Here is a 21,510-nt window from a genome sequence, read left to right on the forward strand (position 1 = left end):
TACTTTCTCTTTTCATCAGACCTTTTCCATATAGTTGCATCAAACTCTGAAAATATGTTGAAAAACAGTAATGCACTTTCAGGTGTCACCGTGCGAATGCAAATCTGTAGCAGAAAGGCTAAGAGAGGATTTACTAAGTACACGTACAGTGCTGGTATCAGCTAAAATATAACAATTAAATAGCAGTCAATGAAAGATTTGACAGCCAATTTAACATAAATAGTTGCTCTTTTTTTACAGAACACACTTCCTATATATATATATATGGTGTAGAGACCTTGAAACGTTAGGTAGCACTAGGATTCTTTTTTGATATTGTTGAATGAGGATTTTATTTGTGGGTTGGTATTGGGTTTTTTTAAATATACAGTGATTTTAATGAAGTACATAGCAAGGCAAATATATTGAGCTGACTCTTCTGTAACATAAATACTCTCAAGTTGAGTAAATGCAATATAATCCCATTTTAATCTAGTGGCAATATAGCAAAGATTGTTGGAGTGGTTATAACTTAAAGTCAAATTTTGCACTCTGTGGACTATTGTCACAGAGAGTAAACATGCCTGTCACTAGAACTAGGCAACAATTTTTCTGTTCAGAAGAATGATGCTGTAGAGAAATTTCCTTATTAGATGAAGTTGTATGACATTGAAGGTTGTTTATACTTAATACATTTTCTAGTCACCTGTAGGGATTTTGTTTCAATAAATCTTAACTGTTATCTTTAACTGGAAAATAAATGACACTAATGCAGTTTTAAATCACATTTTTTACTTCAAAAAAAAACCAAACCAACAAAACAGGTGAACCCAGATCTCCATGGCAATTTTTGCTCCTTGAGACAAATCAAGGAATGTCTCTGGGGGGAGTCAATAATTATCATAAACAATCTACCTAAAATCCAAAACTAATTTAGGAATCTTCACTGAGAGAACAGAAATATTTTTGATTTTACTATGAAATCATGTAATTTATCAGAAAAATGGTAAAATATCAACCAAACTGAATTTAACTCAAACTACATTCAAAAAAGCATTAGTTAATTACTGACTGATGGCAGAATTTACAAGACCCGTTGTTGGGGTAACTTGTAGTGCCCACCCTTAGGCAAAGCTGCCAGGATGAGAGCAGCCAGTAAGGTGGAAAAATGAGCGTACACTGTCTGTGTGAATAAAGACTGTCTGAGAAGGTATTCCCCCAAGATGATGGCCACCATCTAAATTAGACAGTAGCCAATGAATTAGACTAAATTAGACAGTAGCCAATGAACTGCAAAGGCAGCTTTCAAACAAAGGAGAAGTCAGCTTGAAAAGAAGTATAAAAGTAGGATGAAAATTTGTGACAGTTGTGAGAGATTACGGAGTGGAAACAGCAGCAGCCAAAACCTGGTTTTGACATGTCAGAGGTCATTTTGCTGGTGCCACAACCGCTGCACAGAGCAGACAGAGCAGCATCCACACTGGATGCTGCAAATAGCCTGAATCCAGCTGGTGGGCTGACAGGGGTGCTTTTTCACAGCATAGGTATTAGCAGATTGCAAACAGCCACGTCTCCAAACTTGTTTTCCCCTAAGGGGGAACATTCTTGTACCTCAGATGTCCTCTGGGAGAGTGAGTGTACACAGGTTTCTCTGGATGAGGAGGTAGTGAAACTTTTGGGAATTACTTGTAGAAGGGCGTTTAGAAATTTGTACCTGTTTATTAACATTCTGTGTTTTGTTTCATCTGTTGTATTGATGCTATTGATCCTGCATATCTGCTTCACTGACTGACAATTACACGCCATTAACAGATCAGTAAACTGCTTCAATACCATGAACCAAACAGTTTTTTCCTCCTGACAATCCATATGTGGCTAAACTCACACAGTCCAAGAAAGATTCAAGCATCTGAAAAATTATACTCACGTAGTATGATCAATTAATGGGCAGTCTTTTTCTTGCTCAGGATAGAGATTTGCCCCTCTTCCGAGTTCCCACTTGAATATGTTTGTGGTACGGATGGAATAATTTCCTGACACCGGTTCCAAGGCTGGTTGATACCATCCACACTGGTTTTTATCCTCAAAGTTGCAGGCTTCCGTAACTTTAGAGATGAACAGTGAATACTTCAGGTTTGTATCAAAATTGGAAATCATTAATTGGTGTCATGATAAAATAAACAACATGGCAATAAAAAGGACCCCGTCTATAGTATCCATGAATACTTACCAGTACTAAAATGCATAGTTTCTCCTCTATAAATAAAATATCAATTATATTTTCTATGTTGTTTTCAAATAAAAAGGACCCCGTCTATAGTATTCATGAATACTTACCAGTACTAACATGCATAGTTTCTCCTCTATAAATATCAATTATATTTTCTATGTTGTTTTCAATTAGGCAGACTTTAATTTGAGTAATATACCAATTTGTTTTCACCTCGATATCTACCTTCGTATGTATTCTGACCAGCTTTCATGCCATTCTAATAATCTGTTGTTTGATATACTCTGAAATGCATGTAAAATTCATCAGCGACAAATCTGCCAGCTGTTACATGGTTCTTTCTTCAATCCTGTAGACTAATGACATTAAAAACTCATTGCACATTGTGTACAAAGTCCATGATCAAAACTCTAAAAATCCAAATCAATATTTCAAGCAGTCACTACACTACCTGAAAGCCGCATAACAATGCAGCTATTTGGTATTGGTGTCAGATACTGAATTGTTATCTTACTAAATAAATATGCAACTGCTTGCACCTCAGTTTTTGATTCCTGAGCAACTGGACAAGAAAAGTGAGCTCATTACCTCCTTCACAATGCAGCCCCCTGCACCTCAATATCTACCTTCATATGTGTCCTGACCAGCTTTCATGCCATTCTAATGATCTGTTGTTTGATATACTCTGAAAAGCATGTAAAATTCATCAGCGGCAAATCTGCCAGCTGTTACACGGTTCTTTCTTCAATCCTGTAGACTAATGACATTAAAAACTCATTGCACATTGTGGACAAAGTCCATGGTCAAAACTCTAAAAATCCAAATCAATATTTCAAGCAGTCACTACACTACCTGAAAGCCGCATAACAATGCGGCTATTTGGTATTGGTGTCAGATACTGAATTGTTATCTTACTAAATAAATATGCAACTGCTTGCGCCTCAGTTTTTGATTCCTGAGCAACTGGACAAGAAAAGTGAGCTCATTACCTCCTTCACAATGCAGCCCCCTGTAAGAACATTTAGGGGAAAGAACCCCACTTATTTTCCATTTCTGCAATGAATATTTATTCTCCAGTACATCTTCCTGAATATTTTGCAGAAACTTTTTCTAAGTGATCCAAGGGGAGTCTTGTCCCTCTCCAGAACTTTGAAACAGATTATTATACTCAAATCTAAGAGAGTGATGTGAGAACTGCACAAGGAATGGAGAATTTATTTTAACCCATGAAGTCGAAATGCTAGTGTAGCTGTGGTAACTTCTGTATCCAGAAATCAGAGTGTTAGGAGAATATGTCTGACTCTTCCTTCCTTGGAGACTGCAAATGGTAGACTAAGGAAGGAGTGAGTTTTGATTTATAGCTTCTGTATCTCCAGTAAGGAGGGAAACCACAGCCAGTGCAATCTCATAAGTTACCAATAAAAAGATTTGTGACGTTTCCTGGGAACAACGAGTGGCATAGTATTAAGTGTCTATTCCCCCTTTTTAATGTGTTTTATAAACATTATGTTTCAAATGCCTCTGAGCGAGATAACACCTTCCTGAGAACATATTTCTGCCCTCAGTCAGGACATGCTTAACTCCTGCTCCAGCATTGTCATTCGAGTGATAAATTGCCATCGTTGCTGCAGTGATGGGAGACTTCAGACAGAGCAACTATGTGAAAGTGTATACTCCACAATATTTATCTCTCTCAGAAGGAAAACATGTTTTGTAAGATAATGTAAATTTCTGGGGGAAAAAAAATTCTACCCAAAGGGCTCTGAGTTTATGTTTCAGGGCAGTATTTCAGTGGATGGTGTTCTTTCACGCTATAGGAAATTACTCAGTGATCAGATTAATTTCTTCCAGAGCTATTCCCACACAAGAAATAGACAGAGGAAGGCTAATGTTACTTTTCCTCATTGAGCCCTCAGCCCTGAGAGAGGTGGTTGAGTTCCCCACACAACGGGTAAGGAATGCAGAGGTTTGATCTTCAGTGAGAATAGTTTAGCTTACAAAGCTGATGAGGTCGCTGTCTCTAGATGTCTGTCCCCCTTGTTAACCAGCTTGGTACAGCAGTATTTTCAAGTACTATGCTTTAAGGCAAGACAAAGTCATCAACAATTTCTTCTAAAATGCTATCTTGTGAACTGCTGCAACTCAGCAGCGATCAACAAATGTCTTAGACCTCCATGGACAACATACTGTGGCCCTGTCTGTTGTCCCAGTTCCAGTGGGACATCTGACCCATCAGAGCTCTAGGAAATTACAGGCTGGAACTCACTTCTGTGTGGAATAGGCTGAATTTCACAGTCATTGCTGCAGATGAAAATACTTTGTATTAAAAAAAACCCCAAACCTCATTATCATTGAAGTAGGCAAAAAGTGGATCCAAGTCTCCAAGATGTGCAAACCGAACACGAGACTGTAAAGTTATTCTCTCATCCAGTCCGGAGTCAAAAACATTTGAAAAATTTAAGTGTCATAGGTTATTTAATTTGAGAAGCTATGCTCACTTAAAAAATTGTCATCCATCACTACCAATCATTGGGAACTAAGGATTCCTTCTCCCCCAGCCCCCATTTCAGTAGTAAGTTGAATTGGAACGCCAGGTCTGCATCAGCCCATTAGGAGGCAGAAAGTACATAACATATCAGATTCACACATTAAGAGCAAAATGCTATTATTTTTCTGGGGAAAGTCACATTAAAAATAGCATCTAGGGGCTAATGTCAAATCGCAAAGGTAAATACAGAGTAGTTAAAGCAATGTGTTTAATAGCCACAAACTACTAAGGTAGCAAACGACAAGATTTAGTACACTCACCACAAGCTGATTCATCAGACTTATCAGAGCAGTCGGGTCTAAAATCACACTTCTGGATCATCTGGATGCAATGGCCAGAGGCTCTGCAGACAAACTCCTCCTCTGTGCAGTTGTTAATGGGAAGTGTGGCAGGAACTGAAGTTCCTGGAGTAGTTGTAGAGATTGTTGGCAAGTTTCCTTTGAAAAACAAACCAACAAAATGGTGAGTGATGGGACTAAGACATTCTAGTTTTGTAATGATTTCTCCCCTTGCTACTCCCACTCTTTACTGGAAACATGACTTAAATTCTGCCCAGCAGGAATGGAGTTGAACATTTCCTCGGTGGAAAGCACCAGGTTGGTCGTGCTAGCCAACCCCCATCCATACAGTCCTCAACATCTGCACGATGCATTTACACCTTTTACCTGTCTTTCAAATTTGGATTAAGTCAGTGAGTCATTTCAAAGAACTAATATCACGGAGACTGACAGAAGAATCACAGAAACTTAATCTTCCTGTGAACCAAGGCTGACAAATTATTCTGATACTAATGGCTTTTTTTTTTTTAAACACATTAATTACTGCAATTAACGTGGAAATTACTATGAAGCCTTCTAACCTTGTAATTTCATCACTGAAAAAAATATTGTTTTCTCATTAGAAAAATTATTTTGAGGTCACCATCTTGTTCCACCACTTCCTTTATGGTTCATTCAAACTCATTACCATTTCTTTCAAATCAATTGTCTTTGCTTGTCCTCCTATTCTTTATGACACACTTTTCTTCAGGCTTTCTCTCATTTCTTGAAAAGCCTTACTATTATTGTTCATTAAAGGAATTTTCATTATGTAACTCCTTCTTTAGGTTTAATCATTAATGAAATTATTAGCTGTAGTGCACAATGCACCTGAGAAATGTACCTGAGCTAATTAAAAAGTACATGTGAAGACTTTTTATATAAAATGTGTCTGGACAGCAAGGATTTCTTTTTCCCCTGAGGCCTGGAGCACTAAGACTGATAATAAATTCTCCATGAGCAGGAGCTATTTCTCTTTCATAAAGGAGAAAGCACATCTATGACATTGAATTAATTCTACTCCAATCAAACGAACGATACTTCCATAATATCCTAAGACTCATAGAAAGCACATCTATGACCGAATTAATTATACTCCAATCCAATGAACGATACTTCCATAATATCCTAAGACTCAAACAAAAGACCTAGGGGAAGGAACCTTCTGAAGGAATAATTCCATGATATAATAAATGTATGAATAACTCATAATAATAGCAAGCACCTTATTGGTCAGAAATTACTAATTATAAATGCCACATGCAAGTCTCTACTACTAACCCACTGGAACAGGAAAAAAAAAAAAAGTACCATAATGACATCTGAAAAGAAAGCAGAATCTGCTCCTTTCTCTCTTCTGAAATTATTTATTTTCTATAATTTCTGAAATAACATTTTGTCCAGAGTAAGCATCATTGAACAGCCATTGGTGAGGGCATTCAAAGGATGCATCAAAGCAGTATGCTCAAGTTTTGACATCTTTAATATCACTTATGAGGGACTTCAACATCAAGCTATCAAGCCCCTCTCTCCCTGGTCCATATTTGATTATTTAAAGTGGGAAAAAAAAGCAAGTGGGCAGCTGGTGCTTAATTCTAAGGTTCAGGGAAGTGGGAGCTCTGCTTTTTTTCCCTGATTAAACTTGTGTTAAATATGATGAAATATGCCATAGTATTGACTATTTTGCAGACTATCCCCAAAGTCTCTTTGACTCTTTTTTGGTTGTTGGGATTATTTTATGGTGTGAAGGAACAAAATAGAGGCAGGAGTATGGAGTGTCTCAAAAATTGCTCCCAATAATAAAAGTGTTTTAAAAAATGTACAGAACACAGCAACTGTTTCCTATTAAACTCTGTCTACCAGTATACTTCAGTATTTTTATTTTATCTTTCCACAAAATTTTTTTTTCTTATTTATGAACTTTAAAACTCTGACCCTCTGTACTTCATAACCGTCTTCTTGTTTATTTGTAAGACTTTTTTTTCATACCTTATTTGTAAAGATGTAAGAATTTTTTATTAGCTCTTTTAACATTTTATTCCTCGAAGGTAAGGCATCGAACATTAATTGAGTATTCACAAAAAACTTTATATTCAAAACTTTATAATGAATGATGTACACTGTATAAACTTGGTAAAATGTGAGATAATTATCTGCAGAAGAAACATGCCATATGCACTTGATATTCCTGGTAGACCTAATTATATCTACAAGAAATTTTTGGACTAGCAGAATAAAATGCATCTGCACGAGGGTTTTTACAGTTAGTGCCAGGATACTAATATTCAGGCACTGTTCTAAGTTGTTTGCTGTTCTACAGCCCTATTATGACTGTACATCAGCTGTCACACCATATATAACACTGCAATGCCCGCTGCAGCTAAGACTGGTCCTCTTAAAATCCCTTCTGTGATGAAGTGACAGGTGTCTTGAAGTACACGTATTTTGGGACATAATATTTTACAATTCTGTAGACATTGTACGACCCTAGGTAGCAATGACTTCTGAGGACAGGCTGCTCTATCATCTGAACTGTTTGTGTGTTGTAATATGAGAGCAATTGGCACAGTAAAAACATTAAAAATTATTGACATCATCTACCTGGACTTGTGCAAGGCATTTGACACTGTCCCACATGACGAATTATTGACATCATCTATGTGGGCTTATGCAAGGCATTTGACACTGTCCCACACGACATCCTTGTCTCTAAATTGGAGAGACATGGTTTTGCTGGGTGGAACACTAGGTGGATAAGGAATTGGCTGGATGGCTGCACTCAAAGAGTCGTGTTCAACGGCTTGATGTCCAAGTGGCAAGCAGTGGTGAGTGGTGTTCCTCAAGGGTCTGTACTGAGACCAGTACTATTTAACATCTTTGTTGACAACATGGTTCAAGGGTCTGTACTGAGACTGGTACTATTTAACATCTTTGTTGACAACATGGATGGTGGGATTGAGTGCACCCCCAGCAAGTTTGTGAATGACACCAAGCTGTGTGGATTGGTTGACACACTGGAGGGAAAGGAACCTCAGCACGTTTGTGGATGACACCAAGCTGCGTGGATTGGTTGACACACTGGAGGGAAAGGATGCCATCCAGAGGGACCTGAACAGGCTTGAGAAGTGGGCCCATGCAAACCTCATGAAGTTCAACAAGACTAAGTGCAAGGCCTGAATGTAGGTTGGGGAAATCCCAGGCACAAATACAGGCTAGGCAGAGAATGGATTGAGAGCATGTAGGTTGGGGCAATCCCAGGCACAAATACAGGCTAGGCAGAGAATGGATTGAGAGCAGCCTTGAGGAGATGTTCTCTCGCAGTCCAGAAAGCCAAATGTATCTTGGGCTGCATCAAAAGAAGCGTAGCCAGCAGGTCAAGGGAGATGATTCTGCCCCTCTACTCTGCTCTCATGAGACGTCACCCAAAGCTGCCTCCACACCATTGTGTTCAGCTTTGGGGTCCCCAGCATAAGAAGGACATAAAACTACTGGAATGAGTCCAGAAGAGGGCCATGAGGATGATCAGAGGGTTGGAGCACCTCTCCTGTGAACACAGGCTGGGAGAGTCAGGGTTGTTGAGCCTGAAGAAGAGGAGGCTCCAAGGAGAGGGGGCCTACAGGAGAGGTGAGGAGGGACTCTTCATTGGGGAGCGTAGTGATAGGATGAAGGGCAATGGTTTTACCACAGGCTGGGAGAGTCAGGGTTGTTGAGCCTGAAGAAGAGGAGGCTTTGAGGAGAGGGGGCCTACAGGAGAGGTGAGGAGGGACTCTTCACCTGTGAGGGTGGTGAGGTGCTGGAACAAGCACACACAGAGAAGCTGTGGATGCCCCATCCCTGGCTCTGAAAGAGGGGAGAGGATGCTAGGAAGAAATTCTTTCCTGTGAGGGTGGTGAGACCCTGGAACAGGTTGCCCAGAGAAGCTGTGGCTGCCCCATCCCTGGAGGGGTTCAAGGCCAGGCTGGATGGGGCTTTGAGCAACCTGGTCTGGTGGGAGGTGTCCCTGCATATGCCAAGGGAATTGGAACTCCATGATCTTTAAGGTCCCTTCTAGCTCTAACCATTCTAAAATTCTGTGATTCCCCTGTGGGGTAGGGGGAGGCAGAAGGCTGTCTCAAACTGAGCTTGCTGAATGAAAAGTCAGTTTGTTTACACACTGTTTTGTTTTGTTGTTTTTTTTTTCCTTCTAGGAATTAAGATCTCAAAGAGTTTGGAAGCTGCACACTTCTTACTGAGGGTCTTTTGGACCTTATCTGCACAGCAGAAACTATTTTGTGCTGATGCCTGGATACAAGGGTGTGAGAAGCAGGGAAACAAGTCTGGGTTCCTTGTCAGGCATGAGTCATAGTTTGATCCGCTTTTTGCTTTTCCAGTAGCAATATTTACAAATTGCAGCAAAGAATCAGCTCACAGCTAGAAGATGTACACTTTAACTCTGTTCTTACCATTGTAAAGAGTGCAGCCTAGAAAAGACATGTCATCAAGTCCAATGTCTCCAGTGAAACCATCTCCTACGACACCTTTCACCAAGATCTAGGGAAACAAGAATTACAAAAATATTTGTCAGTGCATCGTAAACTTCCACTTCTCACAAAATATTTCCCATCAATTGATAGAGGAGTCATTTACCATGTTTCACACTTAAAATGAGATTAAATTCATTCTAGGGGACATATTCTATTTAGTGACACTTTACAAAAAAGACTAATTACTATCAGCTTTTACTGGTGGTCACATTAATCACAGTGAACTGTAACAGAATGGTTGTCTTCACAGTTGTGTAAATCCACTGAAACAGCATTGTGATATAAAATGATGGCAAGACATTATCATAAGTGGCATATTATGATTAGGTCCTTTGCTACTTATTGTAATAACATTAATCATGATTAATTATAATAACATTCATGTGATAAATTATATACCCTTATAAAAATCCCACTGTGATGAAAAAAATTAAGCAAGTTCAAGATGTGCTACAAAACATTTTAAAGAAAAATATTCCATTATTTTATTAGAGTTGCCAATGCTGTATATGCTTGCTTCTTTTTATTGTCTACTGTCAAGGAATGGGAGATGTTAGCATTTGTAAAATACTCTCTGGATGGCTGAATAATCCTCTTTTCTTCTGACTGTTGCTGAATGGTAAAAATCCAAGAGGGTGATTAGGGAAAGATTTACTAAGAATTTTCTTAATTTAACTAATTTATAAATTCCTATGAATAAAAAAAATAAAGCCGCCTCAAACCATATATTTTTTTAAAAGATAAATAAATGCTCTTGAAGGTCAGTGTGGTTCTAAAGTTATTTCTTTGCCATACTTTTAAAAATACTTATGTCACATCTTACACACACACACATTCAAGCTTCAAGATTATGCATTTTTCACTGTTTGTTCATCAGTTCAACAGGCAATTCCTGCAAAGGAATGAAATATAAATAGTGGCAAAATTACTGCAATTTTTCTTCACGGTACTGTTAGTTCGAATATTTTTGTTGTGATTTACTTGTTTGCAATTTTATTTGCAAAGACAGCTTATTTTCAACAAGTAATGAAGCACTGCTCCATACTCAAAGATACAAAGCATTTTTGTGTAGATAGGCACCTCAATTCTTTTGATCAAATATCATTGATATTTTGGAAACATGCTCACATCAAAAGTCATTTCAAAAATATATGCTTTTCAAATTTCAGTATTTCTTCTCTCCTATAGTAAATTAAGTCCTGTAAAGGATTTCCAGTTTCAGAAATCAACACTGTGTATTAAATAAGCATCTCAGTAGCTTGAGGGAAATAAGAGAATTCTTTTACAGACTAAGCATTGTTCACCTGGTAGGCATGCAGAGCTTTTATAAGTCACACTTTACATTAATAACATGTAACAGGAGGAAAAAGTATTTAAAAGGTGCAAGGAATGGCCTTAACACTGTAAAAGTAAGAGAATAACATCAATCTCAATATGTTAATGCTGACAAATTTATTTCTGCTATTCCGAAGTTGAATGTGGATAGCAAATTTATTAGTGATGCTACCACTAGGATAAATAGAAATGATTGCACTTCATTTATAGATTATGTGCATTAAGCAAAAAAAATGAGTATGCTAAAAGAAAATGGATATATGTCCCTTACTATGGATACTCTGAAGATGGGTTATTTTAGCATAAAATGTATCCAGTGTGAATGACAACAGTAAGTGACAGCATTTCTTCTTATTGCTCCCATCTCAGAATAGGATTCTTATTTTTCCCTCAGAACATTCACAAACATTCCTTGGAATATTGTTCCAACCTTCTGTCTTGTTTAGGTTAAAATGGGGGCAGTGCTACAGTATTGATACCAATAGCATAAAAATGCTTAGAAACAGGACAAATAAAGACATCTATTATTTGGAATTGCCATGCAAGAAAATATATCATTCCAAACCAACAAAATTCCTTTTAGTGTAATTTTGACTGGCACACAGCAGTTTAAATAATTTTTTGACTTTGTTTTTCAAAGCTTGAATGATTAACTAAATACACAGCAGTTTAAATAATTTTTTGGCTTTGTTTTTCAAAGCTTGAATGATTAACTACTCAAAATTCATTACTTGCAAAAGAGCTTAAAGTCAAAGGGTTTGTTAACTCAACTTACACAGTTACTACTAAGAGAAGCCCAGCCCCCTCAAAACTACACTATTTTTCAGCAGGAGCATGTTGTGCTCTGACAGATGTTAATGAGTCAGTCGAGGGGTTTCTCTCCCCATAGCTCCCTGTGCCCCTCTCCCCTGCCATGAGACCATCCTTACGTGTCATCTTCCACCAGCCTTTCCCTGGAGGACACTGCATATCTACGCCTTAAAAAGAAATACTTTTATTTAGGGCATAAAAATGTCCAAAGATAGAAGTGGCAGGGCACAGGTCTGCAGGGGTAAATAAATTCAAAGTACCTCTCTTATTGTTACAATGATTGATTGCGATTGTATTATTTAAAATCTCCCCAACCAAATTAATTTTTTTTTAAATTTATTTATGTACTTACTGGGGTAGTCTGACACTTTGGCATATAGCATGAACTCAGTAAGTAACACAGAAAACATAACAGAGGTATAGGTATAGACTCAAAACTGAAAATAGGACCAATTTATGAGTTAGTGCTGCAGTATAAAACTTAGTCTCTCTGCAGCTGTGGTTAAACATTGACCACTTAATTTAATTTGCCAGCTAAAATTCTGCAAACTTCATAAGCTATTATTAAATAACCTCGAGGGAATTCATCTACCATGAAGCTCATTTCACATCTCATTTATTATTTGAATGAGGATAAATAGTTCCCAATTTCTCTAGTTTTCAGAACTTTAGAGATCCAGTCTCAATGAAATCTATGAAGGTAACAAAAGGTATGCTACACAAAAAGGAGGGAAAAAAAACCTTCCTGAAAAGCAAAATATATTAGAATTACTCTATACAGAAAAGGATTGAACAATCAAAAGATTTTGAACAAAATAGGTTTTTGAAGGGTAAAGGAACATTATGACAAATGTTAATAGAGGAATTACAACAGTACTACTGTTATGTACAAATGTTCCATTTTCACACTGTCACTAGCCAATTCCCACTGAAGGTTAGCAAAATAAAATCCTAATTTCCATACAAACGTAGTGTAAACTAAATTGGAATTAATCCCTAAAACTGTGAGGTATTTCTGAATGTCTACGAAAGAGTGGTATTAGTTATAATGTATTTACCTAGTAATATAGCCAAACAATTTCTCAGGTTTGTCACAGGAAGTGTCAACTGTGTTAGTGATTTTATTAGTAGTTGGAGCATGCAATTTTGACTAGGTTTGCTATGATCATTTCTGGCAAGAAACTGTGATTTGAAGAGGAAAGAAAACTACACAAGTGGATAGATAATAGTATGTACAAACAACTGACAGAATAATAGTACAAACAACCGACATAATTTTTTGTCATAGCTTACTGAAAGTCAACCCAAGTTTGAAAGTCATATGCATTTCACTGCATATCTCTGCAGTAAACTTCTCCTATGTTTTAATGCTATGTATAAATAATGGAAAATGTCTCATAACTCTTGATTGAGGAAAGCAACCAATTTTGTGCAATATAGTTGAACTTCTAAAATTACAGATAAAGGACAAGCCATAGAACCATGAGTCACATGAAATCTGTACTAAAATTTCTTTCTACAAAGCTCCTATTTAACAAGGTATCTTCATCCAACAACCCTGTCACTATAAGTTTTCATAGTAGGATGATTTTTCAAGAACACATGAACATATTCCTATAATGATATCCCAAGAAGTACATAAAAAAGGGAAACTATCAAGCAAACGCATTTTTATCAGAAAAAAATGTGATTTTAAAAATGTCTGAGAAATTTAGATTTAATTTGACTTCTTAAGGTATTAGCTCATGTCAACTAAGATGCATTGGCTTCTCTGATAAGTGAGTTCAAGCATGGTATTTATTCTGCTCTGGTTTTGTGTCTCTGCTTCCTCAGCTGCCATAAAAGGAATAGACAATGTGGGACTGGAGACCATATCCCAGATCTCTTGTCTAGGTGTCCACTAGTTGCATCCTGACTACATAGCACTGAACTTTTCCTCTTTACCTTCCACACCATCGTTTATCTTTGGGGAAAAAAAAAAATATAAAAAATATGAGTGCTCTGGCAGAAGGGGTGCCACAGCATGGTCCAGCTTTCCCCCTCATGGAGGGAATGCCCAGGCAATGAGGGCTACTACACATAGTGTGGAGCCCTTCTACTCCCAAAAGCAAGCCCAAGTGGAGACAGCCTATCAGCTGCTCAAAAGATTATCAACATTAGGTCACCACAACATTTTAACAATACAAATAATCAAGATTCCACTGTCCCTCTTCAAAGCCTCTCAACCCCTTCCTTCTGTGTCAATCAAAAATACATTATATATAAGTTTATGCCTGAAGACTCCAAAAAGTTGAAATAAAGTCCCTTCCCACAGGTGTCCAAATGAATTCTTAACAATGATCTTAGGCATATACACATCAAATATGAAAAATCTTGTGTCAAGTATCTGATGTTTTGCAGTGCTTGGCTTTCCAAGAGACTGAAAAACACCAGTTCTAGTTCAGTAAAGCACTTTATCACACTTCACTATAAGCCTGTGAACCCTCATGCTGATTTATGATGTTTTTTCAAGCATTTCTCTGAGGCGCAGGGAAGAATCACATTTCTATCCTGTTTCAGACTCTTCACTGATGTTGGTGGGACTGCTGACAAGCATAATATTAATAACTGTTTACATATTCTGGGAGTCAGTTCTTTGCTGTATTAAGGCCCCAAACCTTCAATCAAAAGACCTTGTTTTCACTCTCTAATATTAATGTTGGAAGAATTATTGCACAAGTAGTATATAGTCAGTGCCTAAAAATTTTTGAGATTCTAGCTTTATAAAACAACATTATTATCCTGTCCACTTGGGAAACATCTATCTAGTAATTATAAAGATAAAGCTCCTTTTAATCTAATTTAAGGTCATGGTTGGTTTGGACTTCATGGCAAAGATTTACAGAAATCTCCTCTATTTCAAAAGATTATAGCAGAAAAAGATTATTTTCAAAAGCAACCCAGATTGTAAATATTAAGTGTTAAAAAAAAAACCCACACCAAAACACAAGAAAACCCCAAACCAAAAAAAAGACAGAAAAATGGACAACCTCCCTTTAAACCTGAAGATATTTTTCAGTCTCAAAATTAATTTAATTTCTGTTCAGTTGGCTACAGGGGCCTCAAAAAATGCATAAATATCCTTTAGCATATCTGGTTTTTGCAATATTAAAACCATAAATGTTTTTTTATACTAAAGAGGATGGATGATGGTATTTTTTCAAATCACTAAGTAATCAAAATACTTCACAGATAAGGATATACTCACAGACAATACTAAAACATCCATGGTTAATTGAGCAAAGCCAAATCTACTCCAAAGAAAACCCCCCAAAAGATACCACAACTTTTCTCCCACATTTAAGCTACAAGTCCCTTTAGTGTTCCTATATAAATTTAGGGGGTTTTTTAGAACATCAGTCATTTCTAATAGCCTTGCAGTTAATTATGCAGGCAGTTTAAGGATTCAAAATCTGGATGTAAGTGATTGGCTGCATACAAGTGAAAGTGGGTTAAGTTGTAGTATGGGAATAACAAAGCAATGACAAAGCTGATGGTGTTTTTCCATGATCAGCCTTTACTGACTGTAATCATACCACGGTACCATGAACTACCTTTGGATGAAATCTCATCATCACTGCTGTACCATAAGTGTGGTTTTGCTACTTGGGTGATCTTCTTCTGCAGATTCAGCAGCTTACACACATATTCACTTACGCGCTACACAGACTGTTTCTTTCTCCCTACCACCATTGGCCCAGACTTAATAGATAAATAAATAAATCATACAATTACAGGATTCCATCTGAATTAATTCCTAAGTTAATTCTAAGTTAATTCCTGGGACATATGGTCCTAAAAGATGTGCCCCACATTCACCAGGTTGGCTTCTTATGACCTTAGTATTTCTGTCCCTCCTTCTTGTACCCTGGAGCATGTCAAGATGTCAAGGGCTGCCCACAGACATTGAGGTGCTGGAGCGGGTCCAGAGAAGGGCGACAAAGCTGGTGAGGGGTCTGGAGAATAAGTCTTATGAGGAGAGGCTGAGGGAGCTGGGGTTATTCAGCCTGGAGAAGAGGAGGCTGAGGGGAGACCTTATTGCTCTCTACAACTCCCTGAAAGGAGGGTGTAGAGAGGTGGGTGTTGGTCTCTTCTCTCAAGTCACAGGCGACAGGACAAGAGGAAATGGCCTCAAGTTACACCAGGGGAGGTTCAGGCTGGATATTAGGAAAAATTTTTTCACTGAAAGGGTTCTCAGCCATTGGAATGGGCTGCCCAGGGAGGTGGTTGTGGCACCATCCCTGGAGGTGTTCAAAAGACGGGTTGATGTAGTGCTGGGAGGTCTGGTTTAGTGATGATGCTCCTTGTTTGTTGTGTGGCTGTCTATTTTTGTCAGTTAGGTTGACGGTTGGACAAGATGATCTTGAAGGTCCCTTCCAACCTAGAAGATTCTGTGATTCTGTGATCTCCACATCTCTCCAGAGAAACCTGCATCAGGCCTTCACGGACAGACTTGTATCCGATCTATGCAACGCTTCCTGCTAAGACAATTCTTCCATGCAGAGCTAAGGAGTATCCTGAAAGAAGACATGCACAGCTTTCTTTTCAATGCTTACGAGAGAGCTGAGTTTGTTCAGCCTGGAGAAGAGAAGGTTCAGGTGAGAACTTATTGCAACTTTTCAATACTTACAGGGGGGCTTAATGGAAAGATGGAGAGACCTTTTATCAAGGTCTGTAGTGACAGGACAAAGGGCAATGGTTTTAAATTGAAAGAGGATAGATTTAGATTGGACAAAACTAGGAAATTTTTTTATGATGATGGTGGTGAGGCAGTGGAACAGGTTGCCAAGAAAAATTCTGGATGTCCCGTCATTGAAAGTGTTCAAGGTCCACTTGGATAGGGATTTAAGCACCGTGATCTAGATGTCCCTGCCCATGTCAGGGATGGTCTTTAAAGACCATCACACTGGGTGATCTTTAAACCACAAACCACTCTGATTCTATGATTAATGAAGGATTAAAAACAAACCACTCTCTGATTCTATGATTAATGAAGGATTAAAAAATATGGGTGGCACTTCTCTGCCAACATTAATCTATTAGCTCAATTAACACAATTGCTCAGAGGCAACTGTGTACCAAACTGGTACACAAATAGGTCAGCCAGCAACCACAGGCTTTACATGGCCACAGTGAAAATAAAATTGAGAATGATGACTACAAACAGATCAGAAACCAATAGTACAATGTAAAGCTGAAAACCAGACCAGTGTGCAACATGCAAGCAGGTATCAGGGAAGAAATAAGTCAGAAGAACTTATTGCAACTTTTCAATACTTACAGGGGGGCTTAATGGAAAGATGGAGAGACCTTTTATCAAGGTCTGTAGTGACAGGACAAAGGGCAATGGTTTTAAATTGAAAGAGGATAGATTTAGATTGGACAAAACTAGGAAATTTTTTTATGATGATGGTGGTGAGGCAGTGGAACAGGTTGCCAAGAAAAATTCTGGATGTCCCGTCATTGAAAGTGTTCAAGGTCCACTTGGATAGGGATTTAAGCACCGTGATCTAGATGTCCCTGCCCATGTCAGGGATGGTCTTTAAAGACCATCACACTGGGTGATCTTTAAACCACAAACCACTCTGATTCTATGATTAATGAAGGATTAAAAAATACGGGTGGCACTTCTCTGCCAACATTAATCTATTAGCTCAATTGCTCAATTAACACAATTGCTCAGAGGCAACTGTGTACCAAACTGTATAGGTCAGCCAGCAACCACAGGCTTTACATGGCCACAGTGAAAATAAAATTGAGAATGATGACTACAAACAGATCAGAAACCAATAGTACAATGTAAAGCTGAAAACCAGAGTAGCGTGCAACACACAAGCAGGTATCAGGGAAGAAATAAGTCAGATGCAGATCAGAGATGAAGAAACATAGTACCCAGAAAGAGAGCTACCAAGCTGCAGCAAATATGGCTGGATATCCATGTATTTGGAGAAAAAATAAAGGATTAAGAAGCAACAGAAGCATGTGGTATCCTTTAAAGGACAAAAAAAAGAAAGAATCACGGATCAATGATAGGGGTTGGAAGAGACCTCTGGAGATCGTCTAGTCCAAATGGAGATCATTTAGTCCTTCCAGAGCAGGTCCACCCAGAGCAGGTTGCACAGGAACATGTCCAGGCGGGTTTGAATGTCTCCAGACAAGGAGACTCCACCACCTCCCTGGGCAGCCTCTGCCAGGGCTCTGCCACCCTCACAGCAAAGAAGTTCCTCCTCATGTTGAGGTGGAACTTCCTATATTCAGGTCTGCGCCCATTTCATCTTGACCTGGCCCTGGGCACCACTGAAAAAAGACCAGCCCCATTCTCTTGACACCCTCCCTTTGAGTATTTATAAGCGTTGATCGGTTTCCCCCTTAGTCTTCTCCAGACTAAAAAGATGTTGATCAGTTTCCCCCTTAGTCCTCTCCAGACTAAAAAGACTCAAGTCCCTCAGCCTCTCCTCGTAAGGGAGATGCTCCAGGCCCCTCATCATCTTTGTAGTCCTCTGCTGTCCCCTCTCCAGCAGTTCCCTGCCCTTCTTGAAGTGGGGAGCCCAACATGGACACAATACCCCAGATGGAGTCTCACCAGGGCAGATGGAGGACTGGACTCAGTACTGACCCCTGGGGACCCAGATGCAGTCTCACCAGGGCAGATGGAGGACTGGATTCAGTACTGACCCCTGGGGAACCCCCACTTGTTACGGACCTCCAACTAGATTCTGTACCACTAAATCTCTGAATACTACTCTCAGCAGTTTATTACAGAAAGTGCAAAGGAGAAGAGTAGGAGAAGGTAGATGAGGAATGACAAATTAACAGTTGAAATTGGAGCTGCTGCTAGAGCGGAAATCTGTGATGGCTAAATCTTTGTGTGAAAGTCACTACCAGGGAATGGATCAAAAGCAGTAATAGAAAAATGACCACAAGTGGGTATTAGAAGTGTAATAAACATCTTATAAAATGATAAATTCAGAGCTGTTTCAACACCAGATTTTAATGAAAGATATGTATCTGACCAATTAAACATTCAAGAACTCCCACTGGTATGTCAGCATGCACTGAAAAGGAGGCCCTGAACAAGCAAGCAGGCAGACAATCAAATCAAGGCAGAAGGCTAACAACACTTGACAACAATAAACCTAGGTCAATAAGGGTGAAAGCAACTCCAGAAAATCTGAAATCATAGGTAGAATATCAAAGAGGGTGAGCCTCTCGGTGCCCTGAAAGCTGCCTGAAGCACAGGGCCTCACAGCATGAGGATGGACGTACCAGAGGTTAAGTTGGCTGCCCAGCCAACTGCACTACATGTCTCCAGTGGACTGCTGCCATGTTCAGAGTGACAATAGAACAGGCATCAAGTGGTACCTCCCAGACTCTTGGCAGTACGTCACAGGTGGGAGGCTACAGCCTCATCACTGTGCTAGTAGCCCTTAACAGGCTTTTCTTTCAATAATGTGCCAAGTTGCATATTGATCCCATTCATATTTCCTTGCACCTAAAATGTGCCTCAGCAGTGGTACAACAGACAATCCTAAAATATTTCCTTTTGTTTTGATTGCTTTGCCTAATAAGTTCACATAGTACTTCTCATTGTCTGTATTCAGATAAATCATTAATGATCACTCTCTATGCAGCTTCTCAGTGACACTGTTGGCTTGATGTTTCTCTGTTACATCTCAACCATTTCTCTAAGAACACTCTATACCAAAGTATTCTAGAAAGGTCTTGATGTTTCTGTTACATCTCAACCATCTCTCTAAGAACACTCTATACCAAAGTATTCTAGAAAGGGTCGAATATTTCTACTTCAATTATTCATAGAATCATAGAATGGTCTAGGTTGGAAGAGACCCTTGGGATCATCGAGTCCAACCATCTACCCTACTCTACAAAGTCCTCCCCTACACCATGTCCCTCAGCACTGCATCTAAACGGCCCTTAAACACAGCCAGGGATGGTGACTCCACCACCTCCCTGGGCAGCCTGTTCCAATGCCCCACCACTCTTTCGGTGAAAAATTCCTCCCTAATGTTCAATCTAAACCTACCCTGTTGGAGCTTGAATCTTCTTATTATTTTTTTCAGCTTAGAGTTCTGTAAATAAGGGCAAATACACAATCACTTTGATTTATTTTCTTAGGATGTATAGAAAAAGGGCACAAACTGTGCAGGACCTGTTTCCTTCCAGCAACACTGTGAGGAGTAAGGGTAAGACCTGGCTGTGTGCGACTGTAAAAGGCTGAAATGTGGTCTCCTCACATTGCTTTTCACTCCAGGAAACAGTACTTCTCTTCGGGGCAATAAAAGGGTATGTGCATTCTTCCAGAGGTGCTGCGAAATGGGATATGAGATCTGGAACCTGTAATTTCAACAGTTCTTGTGCTTGTTATGTAGGAAAGGAAATTTGAAGTTTTCTTACTTCAAGAGTATCATAGCTGATGAGGAAACCCAGCAAGTCTTTCTCTTTTCTTAAATTGATACAAATGGTATTTAGTCTGCTATAACAAGTCCTGCTATATCATTCATGAAAGAAATATAATTATCAGCACTGGAGACGCATGAAATAAAAAAACATTAAATTCTGAAACCTCACAATGTGCCACAGCACATGGTTTTTGTTTAAAATAGAACTCAAAACCACTTTAAAAATAGTTTGTAAAGTAGAATTATGCCAAAAAGCCCCTTTTCCCCTGGAAACCTGAGTTTTTCTTTACAGAAATGGAGGGAGGTGGGGTGGGTTTGATCAATCTGCTCTCTTCACAGAAAAGTAATTGCAAGGAACAGCTAGAATTGCAGAAATAATCAAAGATTGAGCTTTGTGATTCTGTTTCACTTACTACAGAACACATAATCAGAATTCCCAAAAAAGAATCACTATCTCATTTCACTGAGGAATGAAAAGGGAAGGAGCAGAGGGTGAGAAAATAGGTACTGCTTATGTGATTGTGACCAGCTACCTGGCAGTACCTTAAATACAGTTTTTAACTCTTACTGTCTCTCTTTTTAGATGAATGTTAAGAGCCTGAACGTAAATAATGCATATTAACTACTCATGTATTTGGCACCAAACCGATCATGCATCAAGATTATACCAAAACTATAATACAAGAAGTAGCTGGGTACAATTAAGGGAAACCTAGCACAGCCTTATAATCAAGGTCAAAAACTCAACTGTAACTACACACCTCCATAACTAACCCTATGACTAAAAGATAAGAGTAACTGAAGATAAAATGTGTTCAGAGTGAGCTAATTTGCCTTTGAATTTGAAAATCTTTGTAAAAAATGGTATAATACAACCTACATCTCTGTAACAGGAAAATAAGAAAACTGAAGATATAAATGACCGTATTTAACGACAAAACAATCACCTTAATCTAGTGTCTCAGAAATGGAGAAAACTTCCTTTAGATTCTTACCTGTCTTTAGACAAAATCTGCTGCTAAAAAATAAAGTTGATTCTTGACTTCACATCATTCAAGAAGTATATTTGAAGATTTACACATTGGAACTAATTATGACTAACAATTCACCCTTCCCATTTGAATGGCCATACAATTGATATTATATTTGATGATATTGTCACAGATCGCAAATAATATATTATTATGGCTGTGACTAACTTAGAAAATAATTTCAGAAATATTGAATATTGAGCATTTCTACATTGCAGAAACTGCAAGAGACAACTCACATCATACTATGTAACACCAAATGAGACAAAAGGATTTGA

General features: G+C 38.5%; 1 protein-coding gene across 1 annotated transcript in view; it reads right to left on the reverse strand.

Moving 5' to 3' along the window:
• MALRD1 (MAM and LDL receptor class A domain containing 1) overlaps nucleotides 1-21,510 on the reverse strand; it is a 279,653-nt gene that overhangs the window by 181,066 nt on the left and 77,077 nt on the right. Inside the window, exons 20-22 of the mRNA XM_014945933.1 lie at nucleotides 9,517-9,604; nucleotides 5,018-5,194; nucleotides 1,907-2,084 (exon numbers count right to left, since the gene is read on the reverse strand). Coding sequence (XP_014801419.1) covers nucleotides 1,907-2,084; nucleotides 5,018-5,194; nucleotides 9,517-9,604 — 443 coding nt within the window. The remainder of the gene's footprint in view (nucleotides 1-1,906; nucleotides 2,085-5,017; nucleotides 5,195-9,516; nucleotides 9,605-21,510) is intronic.

This window comes from Calidris pugnax, unplaced genomic scaffold (genome assembly GCF_001431845.1).
Source record: "Calidris pugnax isolate Ruff unplaced genomic scaffold, ASM143184v1 scaffold19, whole genome shotgun sequence".
In the NCBI taxonomy this organism is placed as follows: domain Eukaryota; kingdom Metazoa; phylum Chordata; class Aves; order Charadriiformes; family Scolopacidae; genus Calidris; species Calidris pugnax.